Source organism: Calypte anna, chromosome 18, assembly GCF_003957555.1.
Source record: "Calypte anna isolate BGI_N300 chromosome 18, bCalAnn1_v1.p, whole genome shotgun sequence".
Taxonomy (NCBI): Eukaryota; Metazoa; Chordata; class Aves; order Apodiformes; family Trochilidae; genus Calypte; species Calypte anna.
Genome location: NC_044263.1, coordinates 1,184,698 through 1,203,836, shown reverse-complemented (window position 1 = coordinate 1,203,836; position 19,139 = coordinate 1,184,698). Strand labels below are relative to the sequence as shown.

The 19,139-nt window shown below is 60.4% G+C and overlaps 1 protein-coding gene across 1 annotated transcript in view; it reads right to left on the bottom strand.

Moving 5' to 3' along the window:
- The window catches only part of SDK2 (sidekick cell adhesion molecule 2), a 42,401-nt gene that overhangs the window by 7,940 nt on the left and 15,322 nt on the right, over positions 1–19,139 (bottom strand). Inside the window, exons 2-29 of the mRNA XM_030461982.1 lie at positions 17,914–18,073; positions 10,486–10,592; positions 9,599–9,746; positions 8,717–8,850; positions 7,646–7,757; positions 7,258–7,448; positions 7,023–7,106; positions 6,761–6,955; positions 6,463–6,579; positions 6,149–6,316; positions 5,753–5,855; positions 5,340–5,516; positions 5,113–5,249; positions 4,816–4,963; positions 4,598–4,738; positions 4,327–4,508; positions 3,937–4,052; positions 3,082–3,277; positions 2,773–2,871; positions 2,356–2,547; positions 2,158–2,279; positions 1,978–2,087; positions 1,713–1,863; positions 1,322–1,559; positions 1,123–1,238; positions 801–990; positions 520–618; positions 61–255 (exon numbers count right to left, since the gene is read on the bottom strand). Of these exons, the coding sequence (XP_030317842.1) occupies positions 61–255; positions 520–618; positions 801–990; positions 1,123–1,238; positions 1,322–1,559; positions 1,713–1,863; positions 1,978–2,087; positions 2,158–2,279; positions 2,356–2,547; positions 2,773–2,871; positions 3,082–3,277; positions 3,937–4,052; positions 4,327–4,508; positions 4,598–4,738; positions 4,816–4,963; positions 5,113–5,249; positions 5,340–5,516; positions 5,753–5,855; positions 6,149–6,316; positions 6,463–6,579; positions 6,761–6,955; positions 7,023–7,106; positions 7,258–7,448; positions 7,646–7,757; positions 8,717–8,850; positions 9,599–9,746; positions 10,486–10,592; positions 17,914–18,073 (4,128 nt within the window). The remainder of the gene's footprint in view (positions 1–60; positions 256–519; positions 619–800; positions 991–1,122; positions 1,239–1,321; positions 1,560–1,712; positions 1,864–1,977; positions 2,088–2,157; positions 2,280–2,355; positions 2,548–2,772; positions 2,872–3,081; positions 3,278–3,936; positions 4,053–4,326; positions 4,509–4,597; positions 4,739–4,815; positions 4,964–5,112; positions 5,250–5,339; positions 5,517–5,752; positions 5,856–6,148; positions 6,317–6,462; positions 6,580–6,760; positions 6,956–7,022; positions 7,107–7,257; positions 7,449–7,645; positions 7,758–8,716; positions 8,851–9,598; positions 9,747–10,485; positions 10,593–17,913; positions 18,074–19,139) is intronic.

Below are 19,139 nucleotides of genomic sequence, written 5' to 3'. Positions count from 1 at the left end.
GCACACAGTGGGCCCACAGAGCCCCATCCCCAGCCACCAGCTGGGCCCCCTCCCCATTACCTCTCTTCTCCGTGGTCACCACCAGGGCTTCAGCCGCCTCCCCCCAGCCCTTGCGGGTCTGAGCCGCGATGCGGAAGAGGTAAATGGCCTCGGGCTGCAGCCCCGTGGCTGTGTACTGCCTGGTGCTGGGCTCCAGCACCTCCGTGGTGGCCCCTGTGGCTGCAGTGGTGTTGAGGCAGTGGGTGACCTGGTATGCTGTGGGAAAGGGACAGTGGGGCTAATGAACGGGACATCATCCTGGTTCTACTCTGCTCATCTCCTTCCTCCATCCCTGCCGAAGCACTGGGCTACCAGCAAGGGGGGTTTGGCTCATGACACAACTAAGGAGGCAGCCCTGGGGGCAACAGGCTCTGAGATGCTCAGGGGACCTCGGGGTGCTGGTCCCAGAACCGATCCCTGCTCCTACAGGAGCTCTGCAGACCACCCAGCAGGGCACAACGGGGATGGTTCCCCACCTACCCAAGATGATTCCATTGGGTGCTGCGGGTGGTTGCCAGATGAGCCTCACCGAGGTGGTCCTGACCTCAGGGAAGAGAATTCCCACAGGGGGACCGGGCACTGGAGAGGGGAGAAGAGGGTGTTCACCAAGGGCATGCAAAGAAACAGTTCCCCTAACTGGGAACCCTAATCAGGGGGAAGGAGGAATGCCCCAGGGAACAGGGATGGGATGGGATTGGGCACCCAGAGGAACCCCCCCAGCCCACTCAGGTCTCTCTGCCCACCCCAGTGCTGTTACCCACCATCATCCAGTGTCCTCTGGAGGACGGGGGGCTGGCTGGGCACACCATCACCCATCCTGGTGAAGGCCAGCACACGGAGCTCATACAGGGTGTATTTGCCCAGCCCGCTCAGCTGGGTGCTGTGGGAGGCATTGCCCTCTGCCAGCCAGAACTGGGCACGAGCCTCCGAGTCCTTCTCCTTGTACATCACCTGCAACAGAGCCCGGGGACACAGCCTGGATGGAGCAGCGTGGCAAATGCAGGCACAGACACCAAACTCCTGTAGGTGGCACAGCCAGGAGGGTGATTTTTCCTCCAGGGAAAGCCACGAGCAGGAGCTCACCTTGTAGCCCAGGATGAGGCCGTTGCAGTCTGCCTCGGGGATGCCATTCCACTGGACCAGCATGCTGCTGGAGCTGGTGGCCACTGCTGAGACGTTGCTGGGGCCAGAGGAGGGCACTGGGAGGAGGATGAGGGGGGATGTCAGTCTGGGGGGGTCCAACAAGGGAGGGTGCCCAGTGCCTCAGGGTGGGCAGGGGTACCTGACTCCCGGGTGCGTCCCACCACCGAGGGGCTCCAGGGCCCCAAGCCGATGGCGTTGAAGGCCTGGACCTGCACCCTGTACTCAGTCCACTCCTCCAGGTCCTCGATGGTGTACTCCCTCTCCACACGGTTGGGGACAACGTGCACGGCCGCCTGTCCTCGCCCATCTGAGCGCACGTACCGGATCTTGTAGCCCACCGAGTCGGGGTTCCCGTTGTACTCCTGCTCCAGGAGGGGCTGACCCCAGCCCGCACAGATGGACACCATCACCCCTGAGCTCCCACAGCCACCACAGCTCCGTCCCCCCATTCCCCCAAAGCTTCTCACCCCTGGATCCTCGTTCCCATGGGTACAGACTCCCCCCTCCCAGAGCCACTGTCCCCTCCTCACCATCCAGCGCAGCCACAGGCTGGTCTCACTGGCTGTCCTCAGGGTGACATTGGCAGGGGCCATGTCTGGAGGTGCCTGCAGTGTCTGGATCCTCCGGGAGGGCAGGCTGGGGGGGCTGGTGCCCACGATGTTCACTTGCCGCATGCGGAAACTGAGAGAGGAGATGGGTGGGGGTCACGGTGGGCTCGTTAGGAGGGTGGAGGATGTCACAGATGTTCCCAGGAGGACTCAGGGAGGATGTCACAGCACCATCCTAACCACAAACCTGTAGTAGGTGTAGGGCTTCAGGTTGGGCACCTCCATGGAGCGGGCGTCAGGCTCGTTGGCGAGCTGATGGATGAGCCCCCACTCCCCGGCCTCACCGCTCTGACCTACCTGTGGGGTGGGAGTGGGGTGAGCTGCCCCCTCAGCACCCCCTCACCCCCCACTCCGTGTCACGCCCTACCTGTGCCTCCACCTGCCAGCGGGAGATGGAGGTTTTGCCATCATAACCCGGGCGAAACTGGAGGGTGATGGAGCGGGGTCCGATGTTGGAGATGCCCAGGTGGGTGGGGGCCCCAGGGAGCTCTGTGGGGAGAGGGCAGGGTGGGTGACACCGGCCTTCTGGCACAGCCTGACAGCATCCCCGTGCTGCCACACTCACCTGGTGGCACCCCTGAGGAGATGGTGGAGGAAGAGAGCTGGCCCTGGCCCTTGGAGGTCATGGCAGCCACCTCGATGGTGTAGGTGGTGAGGGCAGTGAGGCCGGTGACGCGGTACTCCAGGGTGACGTTGGGCAGGTAATGGGTGACCCGGGTGTTGGTGCGGTTGTACTCCTCCCAGGAGATCCGGTAGCCTGAAACGTGCCCCGTGGCATCAGCCCCATCGTCACCCACCCCCAGGAGTTGAGTGGGGTTTGGGGGAAATGCTGCAGGGTGGGAAGAGGAGTAGGGGGAAAGGTGGTGGGGTGGGAAGGGGACCAAGTGGAGCTGCAGTTGGGTGGGAAGGGGAACAGAGGGAGAGGTGGCAGGGTGGGAGATGCTGCAGGGTGGGCAGGGGGCTGGTGCAGGAGCTCCCTTACCTGTCAGGATGCCATTCTTCTCCAGTGGCTCCTGCCAGCTGACCTTCAGGGAGGTGTCCAAGATGTCACTGAAGCTGAGATGTCCCACGGGGCCAGGCACTGCTCAAAGACACCCAAGGGTGGGAACCCTAAGCACCCCCAAAACCCCCGCAAAGAGAGAGCGTGGCTGAGACTCCCCATGGATGGTGCTTCCCAGGGCTTGGTGACACCTCCCTCCCTCCTTCCACATCCCCACCAGCAGCACCAGTGGGACCCAAACCCTTCTCCCACCACCCTCCCCAGCTTGCTGCAGGGGCAGGGTCCCCGTACCGTCCTCGTGGGTGCGCACCAGCTGGGGGGGGCTGCGTGGGCCGTCCCCAGGCGTGGTGAAGCACAGCACCGAGGTGAAGTACTCGGCGAATTTCCGCAGCCCTGCCACGTATCCCACATGGACGCTGTCCTGGAAGTTCGGCCGAACCGTCACCACCGTCGCCTCCTCCTCCTGCTCCGGCTCCCAGGCGATGAGCTGCGGGGAAAGCAGGAGCTGGGGACAACACCTCGGGGGAGCGGTGTCCTCACCACTGCCACCCTCTGGGCGTCTCCGGATTCGTTTGGAGTTGATTAAAAATCAATTAAGGGGCGTGGGGAGCACCGGAGACCTTGCCCGGTGTGTTCCCCCCTGCGAGCCGGCCCGGAGTGCTCACACTTTGTGATTAACTCCCGCTGATAACGGGGAGAAATCAGCTGCCTTCAGGAGGGATGTTTGGGTATTTAATTGGTATTGTGCAAGATAGCCTATAGCAACTTAATTAAATACTAATTAGGCCCTAAAAAATACTAATCAAAAATACTAAGTGGCATTAAGTATCCTGCTCGCTCCGGTTATCTCATTCAGCACCAATAACGTTGCTGAACTTCTTCTGAGTGGATTAAGAAACAAGTTTAATGTTTTAGTTCAATTTAATTAATGGAAATTTGAATTAATTGCAATTCGGAATTAATTACAATGGGAGACTCTGAGCCCATGCAAGTGTTAAATCTCAACAAATACTATTTTAACATCCAGGCTGGAATCAATTAAAGAAGCCGAGGTTCTGCAGGGAGGAGTGGAGCCAAGGTTTGTGAAAGTCAGCCAAGGAGCTTCCCCTGCTCGGATTTTGGGGAGGCCTGGGAATCACCCCTCACCTTGTACCCCTGGTTGATGCCATTGATGAACTGGGGGCTGGGGGGGTTCCAGGTGAAGCGGATGGTGGTGGAGTTGGTGGCCTCAGCCTGCACGTTCCCCGGGGGCACGGTGGGGACTGCCGGGAGGAAGGGACAGCTTGCAGACATCCCCTCCATCAGCTGGGCACCAGCCCCCCAGGAGCACAGAGATGAGCAGCAGGGAAGGACCCTGAGCACCCATGGGGGTGCCCCTGGTCGGTCCCGCTCTGACCTGGCTCTGCAGCCCTTGCTCACCCCTCCCCAACACGTCCCACACCCCTTGGGACACCCACACCCATCCTCCTGTCACCCCAGTGGCACAGCCTGTCACTGCTGGGGCCAACACCAAGTCCCTGTCCCCCCCCTGCCTACCTCCCTGCAGTGTCCACTCTGTCACCTTCATGCTGTACACCCCCAGGCCAGCACTGTTGTACGCTGCCACCTCGATCTCGTAGTTGGTCCAGATGATGAGGTCCTCCAGGAGGAGGTTGTTGACCTCAGCGTTGGTGATGTTCTTGAACTGGTAGCCCACAGGTAGCCCAGCCAGGCAGTAGCTGAAGACAAGGGACTGTCAGAGATGTCCCCAGCAGCACCCTGAGATACCGGAGGTGGGGTATCTGTGCTCCCCCCCACTGGCACCTACCGGATGATGTAGCCCTTGAGGACCCCGTTCTGGTGGCTCTCAGGGGGTGGCTGCCACTGGATCATGATGGACTGGTTGGTGCGGCCGCTGGCGATGACGTTCTGAGGAGGGGCAGAGGGGGGCTCCTCCGGCAGGGACAGCCTGCAGGGAACAAGGCAGGGGGTGAGCAAGCACCCACGGCTTGCCAGCCCCCCAGGGACCCCCCAGCCACACCTCACCTCTCCGTGTCCTTGCTGAACTGTCCCCTGCCCACGTCGTTCACAGCACACAAGCGGAACTGGTAGGAGCGAGCGGGGACCAAGCCCCTCACTGTCACCGATGTCACCTCGGGGTCCACGCTGGCCAGCAGCACGGTCCAGGGGGCATCTGCTGGGGGGAAGAGAGGGATGGAGGACCCATCCTGCAGGACACCGGGGTCCGTGGCTCAACTAATGAGTCCCAAGGTCCCCAGGTGGCACCAGAGCCCAGTTTTTTCCCGGGTCCAGCGGTGCTGGGGGGAGGAGCAGCCCCTTAACTGTTCTCTGAGACCTCCACCACGTAGTGGAGCAGGGGGCTGTTGCCATCGAAGGGCTTGGCCCAGGTCAGGTTGATGGCCCGCTTCTCCAGAGGGCTCAAAGTGGCCACGGGGCTCTCAGGAGCGTGGGGGAGCTGCCTGGACAGGGGGGTCAGGGAGGGGCTGTTAAAGAGGAGGCACAGCCCGGGGTGCAGGGTGCTGCTGGGGGTGAGGGGGAGGGGGTCTCACCGGACACGGAGGTGGGCACTGCGGGAGTCGTTGCCCCCGGCTGAGAGCACCTTGCAGGTGTAGGTCCCAATGTCACCCGACCATGTCTGGGAGATGTGGAGGGTGCCCATCTCATCCAGACGCACCCGTGGGCCGCTCTCAGGGCTCAGCGGGGCCCCGTCCTTCTCCCAGATGTACCTGTGCCAGGGGGGAACACAGGTGTGTGGCACCCTGCAGCCCCCCACAGGGAGGAGAGGAAGGAGCAGGGGTCCCTCTGGTGTGCTGGGCTCCCCGTGAGCAGGGCACCAGGTGGCACTGCAGGACCAGCAGCATGGGGCTGGGGACGGTGGCACCCTCCAACATCTCTCCGCTCCTTCCCAAGCAGCTTGGGGGTGCTCTGGCCCCCCCAACCTGCCCAGCACCATCACACGGACCTGACATTCACGCTGGGGTCGTGGGTGACCCCGCAGGTCATGGCAGCTTTGGTCCCTTTGATGACACTCTGGTCCTGTGGCGGGTCGGTGATGCGTGTCCTTGCTGCAGGAGGGGGGGACAAGGTGAATCCCCAGCACTGCCTGGAGGGGTGGCATCAGCAGGGGACACAGCCCAGGTGTGTACCCATGCAAACCAACAAGCCACATGCTGCTTGTCCCCATCCTTGGTGTCCCCAGAGAGCTCCAACCTGCACCACATGTGGTGGGAGGCAGCACCGTGGGGATGGGCAGGGTCCATCCCACACCAAGCAGGCAGGCAGGGCAGGAGGGAGGGAATCAGACAGGGCAGGAGGCAGGGCAGGAGGCAGAGCCTGGCACCACTGATGTGTCCCTTACCCCAGACAACCAGGTCAGCAGCTGCCTCGTCCACGCCACGGGAGTTGGTGGCCAGGCAGGTGTAGGTGCCAGCATCCTCGAGGTGTGCGGGGCTGAGGAGCAGACTGCCCGACTCCAGCAGGGTGAAGCGTGGGAGCTGCACTGAGCCACTGGCCAGGACACGCTCCCCTGGGTGACACGGGGACACCATCAGCTCCCGGTGCCCTGGCCAGGCCTGGTGGCCACAGAGCTCACCCTGGGGTGCTGCGGGTGAGCAGGGATGGGCGGGGTGGCCTTGCCCACCCCCGGGCTCCCCCCCAGACCCTCCTTTTTACCTTTCTGCCAGGTGATGGCCGGGCGTGGGGCCCCTGAGGTCTCACAGTTGAGGATCACAGACATGCCATCGATCACCGTGCTGTCCTGAGGGCCCCTGGTGATGTTGGGGGCGATGCCTGGGGGGGACAGACAGACACACAGCCACCCCTGAAGCCCTTCCTGCTGCCCAGCCTGGAGCTGACCCGCTCCAGGGGGATTCCCATCCTGGAGTCCCCAGTGGAGCCCAGGCACATCCCACCCGCTATCCAAGCAGGGCACCCACAGCTCAGGTGTTTGGGGGGTGGGGTGGGCACCTACTGGTGACAGCCAGGTACGTGGTGGTCTGCACCTCGCCGGCCGGGTTGCGTGCAAAGCACTGGAACATTCCAGTGTCATCGGGCACCAAGGCACTGATCTGCAGGCTGCCATCAGCCAGGAGCTGGAAGCGGGACAGTTTCTCCAGGTGGAGGAGGGCAGCGTCCTTGTACCAGGCCATCTCAGGAGGGGGCACACCTGCAAGGGTGTCACGTCAGGGACGGGGCTGCGGGGACATGGGGAAGGCAGCTGGGGAGATGCTGACCTCTGGCCTGGCAGGGGATGGCCACCACCTTCTCCATCTCAGCTGTGATGTGCCTCTCCGGCTCCTTGATGAACTGTGGTGGCTCTGCAGAGGGAAGCCCAGCAGTGGGCACGAGAGGTTCTCAGGACCCACCACCCAAACCACCTCCTGGGGACTCTCTCCTGCCATTCCCCATCTCGGCACTCAGGGCTGAGACCGCCCCGACTTGTTGCATGTGTGGTTTGGGCTGCCTCACCCAGGACAGAGAGGAAGGCACCCTGAGCCACGGCGGGGACACTGCTGCTGCGGAGCACGGCCTGACACTCGTAGAAGCCACTGTCACTCAGGGTGGGGTGCAGGATGGTGAGGCGGCGGCTGTAGTCACTGATGCCACTGGAGAGGGGCACCCCGTCCTTCCTCCAGATGATGTGCAGCTTCATCAGAGGTCTGGGGAGGTGAGGGGCGTGGGAGAACATCAAGAGCCAGCCCCAGCCCCCCTGCACCCTGCCAAATCCCCACCTCCCACCAACACACAGGACCCAGAGGTTGGTCCTGGTGGGAAGGGACCTGGTGGCACCCAGGGGTAGGGCCGGTGGGGTGATCCCCATCCCCAACCCCATCCCATCTGCTCCCACCCCACTCACCGGGCGTTGGCCACACACTCCATGGTCACCTCCGAGGTCCCAGCCACCACACTGGTGTTCCTGGGTGGGACAATGATGGTGGGTGCAATGGGATCAGCCGGGCCACCCACATCTGGGGAGAAGGAGGCCAGAAGGACACCCATCAGCACCCCACGCTCACCCCTGTGGCACCCCACTGAGGCTGATGGGGCACCCAAAGCCTCTGCTCTGCCTGGCATGGAGGTGACAAAGGTGGCAGTGGCCAAAGGGCCACAGGCTCTGCTCTGCTCTCCTGCAGGAAGGATGGGCAGGTCCAGCCCATCACCCTGGCATCACCCCACGGCACAGCTCGGCTCCAGCCTTCCCAGCAGGGAGGAGGGGAGTACATAAAGTGAAATTATTGCAACAATAAAAAACCCTCGTGTAGGAGCTGTAAAAACACCAACATCTTGCAAGCTGCTGAGAGAGCTGAATCCCTGAGCAGGAACTCCAGGTGGTTCATTGTGCACCGGGACTCCCAGGGATGGAAAAATGGATTAAGGGGGCAGAAGGGGAAGGGGGACAGGCAGAGCACCCCCAGGAAAGGATAAACCCCACCATAAAGAGCTGGAGGGGAGATGGGATGAGGGCACCAGAAGGACTGATGCCATTTTGGGGCATCTTCCCCAGGATGAGCTGTCACCAACAGGGGCTGGGGGACCTCTGGCTGAGTCCTGAAGGCTCCAAGAGGACCAGAGGGATAGGGACACCCAGGAAGGGGCCGACTGATGAGAGGAACAAGGGCAGGAGTCAGGCAAAGCTGCTCCACTTGGGGCTCTATAGCACCATCCCATCCTGCAGCCCAGCCCCAGGACACAGCTGGGTCCAGCCCAGGGGCAGGGGTGGAGCAGGAGGCTCTGCAGGGACCTGACCAGTGCCTGCAGCACAGCCCCGAGCACCAAAATAAATGTTGAGGCAGCTGAACTGCTGAGTCAGCAGAATCCGGAGCCTCCGAAGAGATTTACTGCAAATTAAACTTGGGGGGGAGCCAGGCAGAGCGGGGGGAGCGGGGCTGGGGGGGGTCTGCTGCTTCCCTCCCCCCCCTGCACTCACTGGCCACTGTCAGTGTGATGGGCTGGCTCGTCTTGTTGTCCCCGTTCTTGTCATTCACAGCCTGCACGTAGTAACGTCCCGCGTCCGGGGCCACCGTGGAGAGGATGACGAGGGTGTTCTCCAGCGTGATGGCTCTGCAGGGACCAGCGGGCAGCAGGAGATGGGGATGCAAACCCACGCAGGTCGTGGGGAACGCTGCTCTGCCACCCAGCACCCACACCAGCCCCGGGGCACCCACACGGATGGACCCCTCCTTGACTTCCTCCCCCTGCCCCTGGCACCCAGACAGGGGCTCAGCTCAGGCACTGTCCCCAGGCAGGAGCTGGGATCGTGCCAGGACTGAGCCCCGAGCACAGATTAATAGGATTTCTTATTTTTTTTTTTTATATATGTACAGAACGATCTAATCTGCTGGAAACATAAAATGGTTTTGGGAAATACATTTTTTTTAACCATTAAATATGAGATAAAGGAGTTTTATCTCTCCGGTCCTGCTTTGCAAACAGAAAGGACCAGTTCAATCCCTGCATAATGGGGGTTACAAATCCAATTCCCGCAGGCAGTGCCGGGGCTGGCGCAGCCCCGCGGGGACACTCGGCACAACCGCCTGTGCCATGCCTGCCCCTGTCACATCGCCTGCTGCCCCAGCACCTGCTGCGCCCCTTTTATCCCCTTCCCTCTCTTTTTTCAGGTTCTTTTTCTTCTTCTTCTTTTCCTCCTTAATTCATTTCCCCCTGCCAAGCAGAGCCGTGAGGCCCCTGCCTGTCTCCTTGCTCAGGATGTCTGTTCAGCATCCCGATGGCAGGGACAACGGCAGCCAAGGGACACCGAGACCCCCCCGAATGCTGAGGGAAGGGGAGAGGGGGTTTGGGGGGTACTCACATGCGGCTGTTGGGGGAGATCTTCCGTCCATCACGAAACCAGGTGACCTGGGGCTGGGGGAAGCTGGCAATGCGGGGGGCAGGGATGACAGCTGCCTCCCCATGGGACACGCTCTGCTGCCTCTCACTGTCCTCGAAGCTCCCCATGTCTGCAGAAGTGGGGGGACAACCATGGCAGGGGCTCCCCCATCCCTGGGGGATGGAGCGGGGGATGCCCTGGGGTCTGCTCCCTGCCCCCACCCTCCTCTCCCTCCTCAGCTGGCACAGGGATGCATTACGGGGACCCCCACCCATGTGTTGCCCCCACCAAGAGTGGGGTGCAGCCACAGCAGGAGGGCTCAGTCCCCAGCATGTGTCCCTGTCCCTCTCCATGCCTCAGAGCATCCTGGCAGGACTGTGGCTCCACAGACAAGGTTGGGGCACCCGCTGCCTCACTCTTCCCCAGCATTTTCCCAGCTGTAAGCTCACAGCAGCTGAGGGAAGCCGAGGGAAGCAGGGTGCAGGGAGAAGGGGGGAGCAAGGGGGAGGGCTTTATTGACTTCCCTTAATTGTTGTAATTAAAAACATGTAAAGAATCTTTTTTTAAAGACTTTGCCATTATCATTAGTTGTTAGTGCAGCAGCCTTATTAATTTCTCATTAGCTTCCTGATTTGTCACAGCTCCTCGGAAGGGGTTTGAGGGGACAGGACTGGGGCCATCCCAGAGGGGACGGGGTGACAGAAAGGGGCAGCCAAGGCAGCAGTAGCCATGTCCCTGCCAGCATCACTTCAGCCACGTGTGTGCTGGCCGTGAGCTTGCCCCAAAGCCATCCCCTGAGCACCCCAGCCCTCCCACAGCACCCCGGGGCTGGGTGTCCCCAGAGTGTCCCCTCCAGGGCTGTCACTTACAGGCCACCTGCACCTCGGTCTGGCGCTGCAGCAGAGCTCCCATGCGGTTGCGGACGATGCAGCGGTAGAAGCCGGCGTGCGTGCGGTCCAGAGAGGTGATCATGTACCTGTGGGGGAGAGGAGCCACCACAGGGGTGGGGGGAACACCCCAGTGACCCTCACAGCCCCTGGGAGAGGCCACAGCTCCTCCACAACCCCCTGGCTGGCTGCCCCTGTGCCAGGTCCCAGCCCTTTCTCCACGGAGGATGGGGTGGGGGGGGGTGTGCACGTGTGTGTGTGTTTGTACAGATGTGTACGTGTGCACACACCCGTGTGTCCCCACAGAGGGACTGCTGACCACACACACGCCGTGCTCTCACCACCCCACGCGTGAGCTGGTGGCCACCGCCTGCCAGCAGCGCCGGGGGTGGATGGTGACTCACGGCCACCAGCCGGAGTGGACGAGTGGCTTTGAGCTGTCAAAAGGAGGAGGTGGCTGCCAGGGACCTTGCACCCGCTGTCCTGACCCCTGCCCAAGCAAAGGGCCGCCAGGGGCTGCTGGTGTCACCTCGCACGCAGCCAGCCCAGCCCCGCTCCCATTACCCGGGGCTGAGCCGTCTTATCACACCCAGACGCTGCTCTTATCAGCCGCCGGCAGCCGATAAGCAGATAAAAGAAATAACCACTTCTCGATTCATCCACCACCCCCGGAACACCCCTGCGGTCCCCAAGCCGGACCTCGCTGCCACCACACCTGTCCCCACCGCCAGGAGGGACGCAGCTGCTCCCCCTCCATCACACAGACCCCCCCATCAGGCTGGACCTCCCCTCCAGCCTCACAGACGGGAGATCCTGGAAGGGGTGGGAGGGTGCAGGTGAGGCAGCATCACCTTGCCCATGGGGACAGCTCCGAGATAAAGCAGAAAGAGAATAAACCAGCCAGCTCAGCCCTCCTTGCCCAAAATCTAATCTCACATTAAACCACGCCACGAGTGGTTTCGGCAGAGCTTTGTTTGTTCCTCTGATAACTGAGTGTAAATTAAACTTTCATAAGACACGAGGAGCACGTCCCCACCTCCTGCCCCCCCTCCCTAGTGCTTGGGACACGGGGCTGGGGACACGGGGTTCCCACCTCACCTGGTGGGCACCAAACCCACCCCGTATGCTGAGGGTCACCCATCCCTGCCAGAGATGGGAGGATGCCCTTTGGGAACGAGTCCTTGAGTGTCAGGGCTGATATTTAAAAATGATCCCTAGAGGCTTTAAATAAGATATTTCAATTCCAGGGAGCTGTCAGGAACTGATGCGGGCACCAGGAGTAATGGCCCTGCTCTCCTTGTGGTGTCCTCGTGAATAAATCACACGCACGCACGCACCAGGACTCCTAAACACACCCCAGAGATGGATGGACACACAGACACCGATGCTGCTCACCTGCACACAGGGTCCCCACACAGCCCCCTGTGCACCCCCCTGCCATGACCCCTCCAAACCCCCACCCCAGTGCAAAGCCACCCAGTGGGACCCAAACACCCCCCACCCTTGGGCCTCACACACTGCTGCACAGCCCCGGGGACTGGGACACCTTGGGGGGCACAGGGAGCCCTCACCCCCTGTTGGGGACACTCCCACAGTACCCAATTACTGGAACCTGGTCCCCACACCACTGGAGCAGCTCTCCAGGAGCTGAGATCTTGCACACAACTGAGCAGCTGAAAATTGCCTGCAGAAAGGAAATCAATTCCCAGGCACAGCCTGGCCCCATGAGCAGAGACTTTGTTCTCTGCTGCTCAGCTGCCACGGAGGCTTTTAACCAAGATTGCTTGGGTTTTGAATTCCTTCCCTCTCATCACACCTGGCTGCAAGGGGACAGTGACCCCACTGCACCCTCTGGCTGGGGGATGTGCTGTGGGGCAGGAGGAGGGATGAAGCGTGCAGACCCAAATCCTACCCCAGTTTGAGCAGCCATGAGCCATGGCTACAGCCACAGCTGCTCCTCCATGGCCTGGAGCTCCTGGGTTTTCAGCTCAGGACTGATCCAGCAGGGTCACTCTGCTCACCCATCATCCCAGAGACACATTCTGCACTGCTCCAGCCAGGATGGAGATCTGGCTGCACTCCCTGGCTGCTGACTCCACAGTTTTAGGAACTCATTTGGTTTGTTTGCTAAGACAAAGGGTTGACAGGGCACGGTCTGGGGGGAACTGCACTTCCAAAGTGAGCACTGACCCACGCTTCAAAAAAACCAACCCAGCATCGATGGAAATCAGGAGCTGTCTGCAGGCTGGGTCAGGAAGCAGCTGTGCCATGTTCAGACCTGGGGTCAGGAGCCCCATGCCAGGGGAGCAGTGGGTTTGCCAAAGGCTTTGGCACGGGGGAGCTTGTCATATGGATGGGGAGTGCATAGGGAACAATGTTCTCCTCCTCATCATCATCCATCCATCCTCCCTCCCTTGCCCTGCAACCCTGGCAAGGCCCTGGCACCCCCAGCTGCACTGCTTTGTTATTGTAGGGTCAGGCAGGGAGCTGTGAGGCCAAGCCATGGCCCAGCCCTGCCTGACTCTCCCAGCTCTGTTATTGTAGGGTTGCTGAGAAGCGTGGGGCTGACGCTGCCAAATTATTATTAGATTGAGGGGGTGGAAAGGGGCTGGGGAAAAAGAAGGAAAAAAAAGACAGAAAAACCAAAACATCAGCCAAAGGATTTGCTCCATCAAACCGAAAAGCAGAAGAGTGCAAAAAATCCGTGTGGTTCTCCCAGTGCCGCCCAGTAGCGGCAACAGCTGGATCGGATTTTGGCTATAAGCACATTGGCACAGTCCCATTTGATTAATATCCTGTGTAACGACTAATTAATTCTAGAGGGGACGTGTATTTGAGTAGTTACCGCGTGATAATGAAATGTCAAGTGAGCATTAAAACACACTTAGCAAAGGTTTAACGACTCCCAGCATCCGAGCCACGCGTCCCCGCTCCTCCCGCGGCGCTGGGATGCCGCTCAATATGTTTTTAAATCACCCCCCCGGTATTTCCCCAGCCCCCGGTAACTGGATTATCGGATCTCAATTAGCTCCTGATTGCAAAAGGCTCTGGTTGGAAGCAGCCGGCCGGAGCTGCCACCTCCCTGCTTGCCAGGAGCCTTTTCCTTCCCTCGGGGTAATTCTGCGGGCACTGGGAATCCCCACCTGGATTGGCCCCCCCAGACCAGTGACCCGATTCAGAATTAATACCCACCTAGTAACCCACCACCTCCTCGCCAAGCAGGGAGTGGGGAGCAAGGGCACAAACTCCAATCTGTGTCGCAGCATCAGAAAGGCTCCAGCATGGCCCTCACCTGGAGTTTGGTCACCCCTTAGCAACTTCAAGCCTGAGGAGCCTCCTCCATCTCCTTCTCGGTACCAGCTTCGAGTCTGAGGACCCTTATCCACCTTCTACCAAGGTCCCAGCCAGGAGATCCCCCCATCACTTTCCCCCTGCGTGCCTCCTGCCCTGCTCCCAGCCATCCTTGCCACTTCCTCGCACCAAACCCCCCCGTGCTCCCCTCTCCAAACCCAACAAGGCACAGGGAGAGCCTCGGAGCCTTCACAGCCAGAGCACAGCCACCAACCCCCACCCCAAGCTGGCCTGGGCACTTCCTCAGCCACACACGGCAAAGCCAAACACAAAGCCAGCCAGGCTGGAGCCACCAGCACCAAAAACTCTCTGCAACCCCCCTGATATTTATCACCTCCTGTTAATGATATTATTGAAGGGCAATCAGCTGCCAGGGGGGGAGCAGGGCTGGGCTGCACACCTGGGCTGGCAAGGTCGGGGTCCCAGCAGGGAGCTGACAGTAACCCAGCCCCCATTTACCCCCAGGTCTGTGTGTCTGAGGAAGTCCTGGCTCCATATTTACATAATTTGGGGAACAAAGTACAGGCACCAAACATCTTGGGTCCTCAAAAGGCCTTGAAGGCTCCGTGGGGTCCCACGTGTGCAGCATCCTTGGGGCACAAACACAAACATATCCTCAGTGAGGGGGGGTCAAATCAACACCAAATCTGCCCCTCCTGGGTGAGGCCACACAGGGCAGCTCCTGCCAACCCTCCCCACAGGTGGAAACAGCTGGGGATGGGGGGAAGTCCCCAACCCCAGGGCTGGTGGCTGCTCTTTGTGGGATGCTCAGAGATGCAGCCCCTGTTGTGCTGGGGGGAGGAGCAGGGAGCAAAGCCAGGCAGTGCTGGAGATGTAATTACACTTTCCCGGGCTCCCAGCTCCCAGGAAATGGGATTTGGGCTCTTGGGAAGAGGCGAGGGATCCTTCAGTAGCTGCTGGGCTCCCACACCAGCTGTGGAGGGATGTGGGGAGAGGAAAAAGGGCTGATTTAGTAGACACAAGATGCATCTCTATGGATGGGAGTCTGTCCAGAGGTAATCTATGTGTAAGGTAATTTCCAAAGGCAGCGGGACTCGCTGAAGCCCTTAATAGGACAATCTCATGTGATAAATTACCAGCCCCAACTAATCTGCATGTTAAATTTCTTGTACGAGAAATAAATATCCTCAATTCACCAGAGAAGCGCTTTTTCCTTCAGAGGATTTCATTAAAGACATCAAGCTGCCTGATTTGCATGTTATGATTCCTCGTACCAGAAGAAGTCAGGCTCTGGAGAGCCCGGCACCACCGAGATTATGCACAGGAAAACAGAGCTGGCCCTGGAGAGGGCAGAGCCGGCGTGCCGGGGCACAGGAGCAGAGCAGGGCTGCAAACTGCCACCAAACCCATCGATGTCACCTTAACCGAGGTCACCAGAGGAATTGGAGGGGGGATGGGGGCTGGGTGAGGGACTCCCAGCGTGGGAGGCAGAGGGGGGTTCCATGGGAGAGCCATCTCCATGCTGCTTCCCATGCCAGCAGGTGGAGGAAGCTGGAATGAGCACTGATCCCACCAGGGTCCCCAGGGATGGTCTCAGGAGGGCTGGATCCCTGTGCACCCCCAGAGCCAGGCTGGTCCCCAGTCCCTTGATGGTCCCCAGGGATGGTCCCAATGGGATGTGGCTCTGTGTGTGTCCCCAGAGCCATGCTGATCCCTGATTCCCTAGGGGTGCTCCCGAGGGAGGTGACTTCGCACACAGAGCCAGGCTGGTCCCTAAGGACACCTTGGAGTGGGGACAGCTCCTCACGGACACGGAGCCAACCTGGTCCCTGGTCCCCAGGGATGCTTCCCAGGGTTCGGCCCCCCCTGCTCGCAGCGGGACCACCTTGGCTCTGGCTGGCCCGTGGCCGAGGCCCCGCCGAGCCCGTTCCCCACCTGCCTCTCCCCGCTCCGCCGGCAAGCTGGCGGCTGAAGCGCTGCGGGAAGGGAAGGAAAGGGCGGTCGCCATGGAAACCCGCTGCCAAACTGGGAGAGCGGCTCCTTCCCTTAAACCCGCCGGGAGCTCCTCTGACCATCAGGGGAGGCTGGTGGGGAGAGCAGGGCCGAGGGGTGCGAGCCCCAGCCTGCAGCCCCCCAAAACGGGGGAGATGCACAAGGGTGAGAGCAGCCGGCAGTGTCGGCTCTGGGGAGAGGTTTGGGGAGGAGGAGGGAGGATGCCGAGGACAAAACCGTGTCCATGGCTGAGAACCATGAGGTGATGTCCCCATGTCCACCTGGTTCCCCCAGGCAAGGGCTCCCTGCAGCCCATGGTCCTGCTGCAAAGCACCGTGCATCCCGTCACAGGCACGGCCAGAGCCCAGAGAAGGTCCCTGCTGTCAGGCTGCACCCTGCATCTCTCAGCCCTGCTGCACATGCACCCACAGCCATTCCCAGCCCCTGCCCGGACAGGAGCATCCCAGGGCCTCTCCAACCACCAGCCCCAGTCCTCCCCTCTCCAAGGATTACCCTGTTTCTAAACTCGTTAACTTTTAATTACTACCTTCCCACTGCCTGAGCAGGCTGGCTCCCTGCCACCGACATCTCTATTAAAATTCAATTTCTGCCCATCATAACTAATTTTGGTGCTTCTCCTTCCTCACTACCAGCAGCTTTCCATGCCAGACAAAAGTGTCCAAACCCTCATCTTGACACACAAAATCCCTCGTGGGGCACCCGGGCACGGGCAGCAGGAGCCACACTGGTGCTGGCAGGACGTGTCCCTGCTGCCACGAGGCCAGGTGACAGCCAGGCACGGGTTTGCAGAGAGGTTTTTGGCTTCATTAGCCACATGAGGCTTGTTTGGGGCTTCCCCACATGTTTGTTTTTTTGTTTTGGTTTTCTGCTTCCTTCTCTAATCCTTTCTGGCTAGAAGCTGGAAATGGAGGTGGGGAAGCCAAGGGAGAAGGGGAAAGGGAGTCACTCTGGTATGAGGACACAGGGACACGGGGCTCCAGAGCTGCTGAGCACCCCAGAGCAGAGCCATGGGTGCTGGCCCCTTCCCTACTGAAGGGTAAACTGAGACACGGAGCAAAGCCATGGGAGGAAGCCAGAAAGCCCTGGTCTGGATCTAGAGGTGCCCACCAGGCACCCCAAGCCACTCTGAGGATGGGGCAGAGCCCAGGACAGTGTCCTGAGGTTTTTCTCCTGTTCAGTGGCTGCCCCAGAGGAGCCCCTGCACTGGCTCTGCATCCCCCCACCCTGCTGTCACCACTGTCCCCTCAGTCCCATTTAAGAGCTGACATTTTGCAGCCAGTGTGGCTCCCAGCATGCAGGAGCTGCAGCATTCAACAGGTCTTTGAGCTTCGACACCAGGGCTAGGGACAGGAGAACCACCCCGTGGGCACCTGGCACTGGTGCCAACACTGGGGACAGTGGGGACATCACTGAGCTGCAGCCACCGTGGTTTGGTGTGGGACAGCACCCATTGTCCCCAGGGATGGCCACTGCTCCAGCATGGCACATGGTAACGGGGAGGGGACCCGGCAGAGCACACAGTGACAGGGAGGGGACCCAGCACCCATCAGGCGTGGAGGGGACGTCACCCAACCACATTGTCTGCGTTCCTGGCATCCCAGAGCAGCCCCGCGTTGCTACAGCAACACGAAGCCTTTGGATTCAATGCCTTTAAATGGGGACTGGATTGTCTCGGGCTGAATTATTGATTAATACAGAGCGGGTGACACACACACACACACAGGAGCAGACAGTGAGAGGTGCTGGGCCTGATTTAGAGCTGAGCTCCTGTGTGGGCAGTGAGGTGGGGCTGGATGCCCAGGGTGGGATGCCCAGACTCGGGGCCATCTCTCCCACGGCCCTTTTCTCTCTGCTTCCCATGGTGGAGCCCTTCTCAGAGAGGCAGGAGCTGGCCGTGAGCTGCAGCGGGTGTTAATCCTTCTTGTGCAAACGCCCTCTCCCCGGGGCTGAGCTGCTTAAACCCAACGTTTGCTCTGCAAACAGCGCGGCAGCTCCCGGCATGACAACCACAGAGCCCCCACGGTGCTGGGCAGGGGGGGGGATTCACCCCTGATGCTCGGTGCCCGTGGGGGGACACACACTCACCGGTATTCCAGGGAGAACTTGGTGAGCTCCTGGCTGTTGTGCAGCCACTTGAACTCGAGGGGCCAGCTGCCCTCAGCCATGCAGGTAAGGACCAGGCGGTTCCCCTCCAGGTGGACCTGGCTCCTCACCGGCTCCGTCTTAAAGTACGGGGAGACATCGTCTGCAGGGAGAGAGGAGGGAAAGGGGGTGAGGGATGTGCCCGGCCCCACACCTGCCCCCCCAGCAGCAGCACATGGGCAGGGGGAGGCTGATGGTGACCTCCCCATCCCCCCTGTCCCAGCCGGGACCTTCAGACCCCTCCGGTGGCCTTTGCCCCCCCTGCGTGAGCCATTTCACAAGCCTATCGACAAGGCTTAGCCCAGCGCGGGCTCCTCTAAGCTGCTTGCTTTGCTTTATTCCCTCCTGCCTTTGTAGTGTTTCAGAAGCACCGAGCTTTTAACTCGGGGGGTGAAAGGGGCGGAGGGGCTGGGAGCAGAGCGAGGCATAAACACTTACTCCTCTCCTGTTTTATTTGCTAAGTAAAACTATAAATCGAAACACACAGCTCCATTTTCTGCTTAACAAATGGAAGCCCTTTTACTTCAAAGACACATTCATATTCCCCAGCAGCTTTCAAGTGCGCTTTCAATCACGGCTTTTGGGTTTTTTTTCTTTGGGGTAGGGCTCTGCTTGCTTGTGTGCATGAGCTGAATTCCTGTCCATGTCTCTCCACCCCACCAGCAGCCACCACCACAGCAGTTCCCAAACCGCTGGGCTCATTCTGCCCCTGCTGCCCCATAGCCCTTTGGGGGGGACTGTCACGAGTTTGCAAGAGCTCAGAGGCACCCAGAGACCACCAGCCCCACACTGGGTGTCCCTTCTATTCACTCCACCCAGCAGTGCCCAGCTCCTGCACGCCCTGAGGGTGCAAACTTGCTGCACCCGTGTGGAAATGTCACAAATGTCACTCTGATTTACACCCTGTCCCCAGGGCCAGGCAGCAGCAGCTCCCAGCTCCTCCATCTAATCCTCCTCTCTGACCTTCAGCACCTTATCCTGCTGCTCCTGCCCCAAGTCCAGGCTGGATCTGGGTGGGCATCAGGACACCCCACAAAGCTCCAGGGCTGAACCCCACTGCAGACCTGCTCCCCAGCAAGCCCCTGTGGCCCACGTTGCCCAAAGAAGCCGTGGCTGCCCCATCCCTGGAAATGTTCCAGGCCAGGTTGGAGGGGAGGTTTACCCTTGGA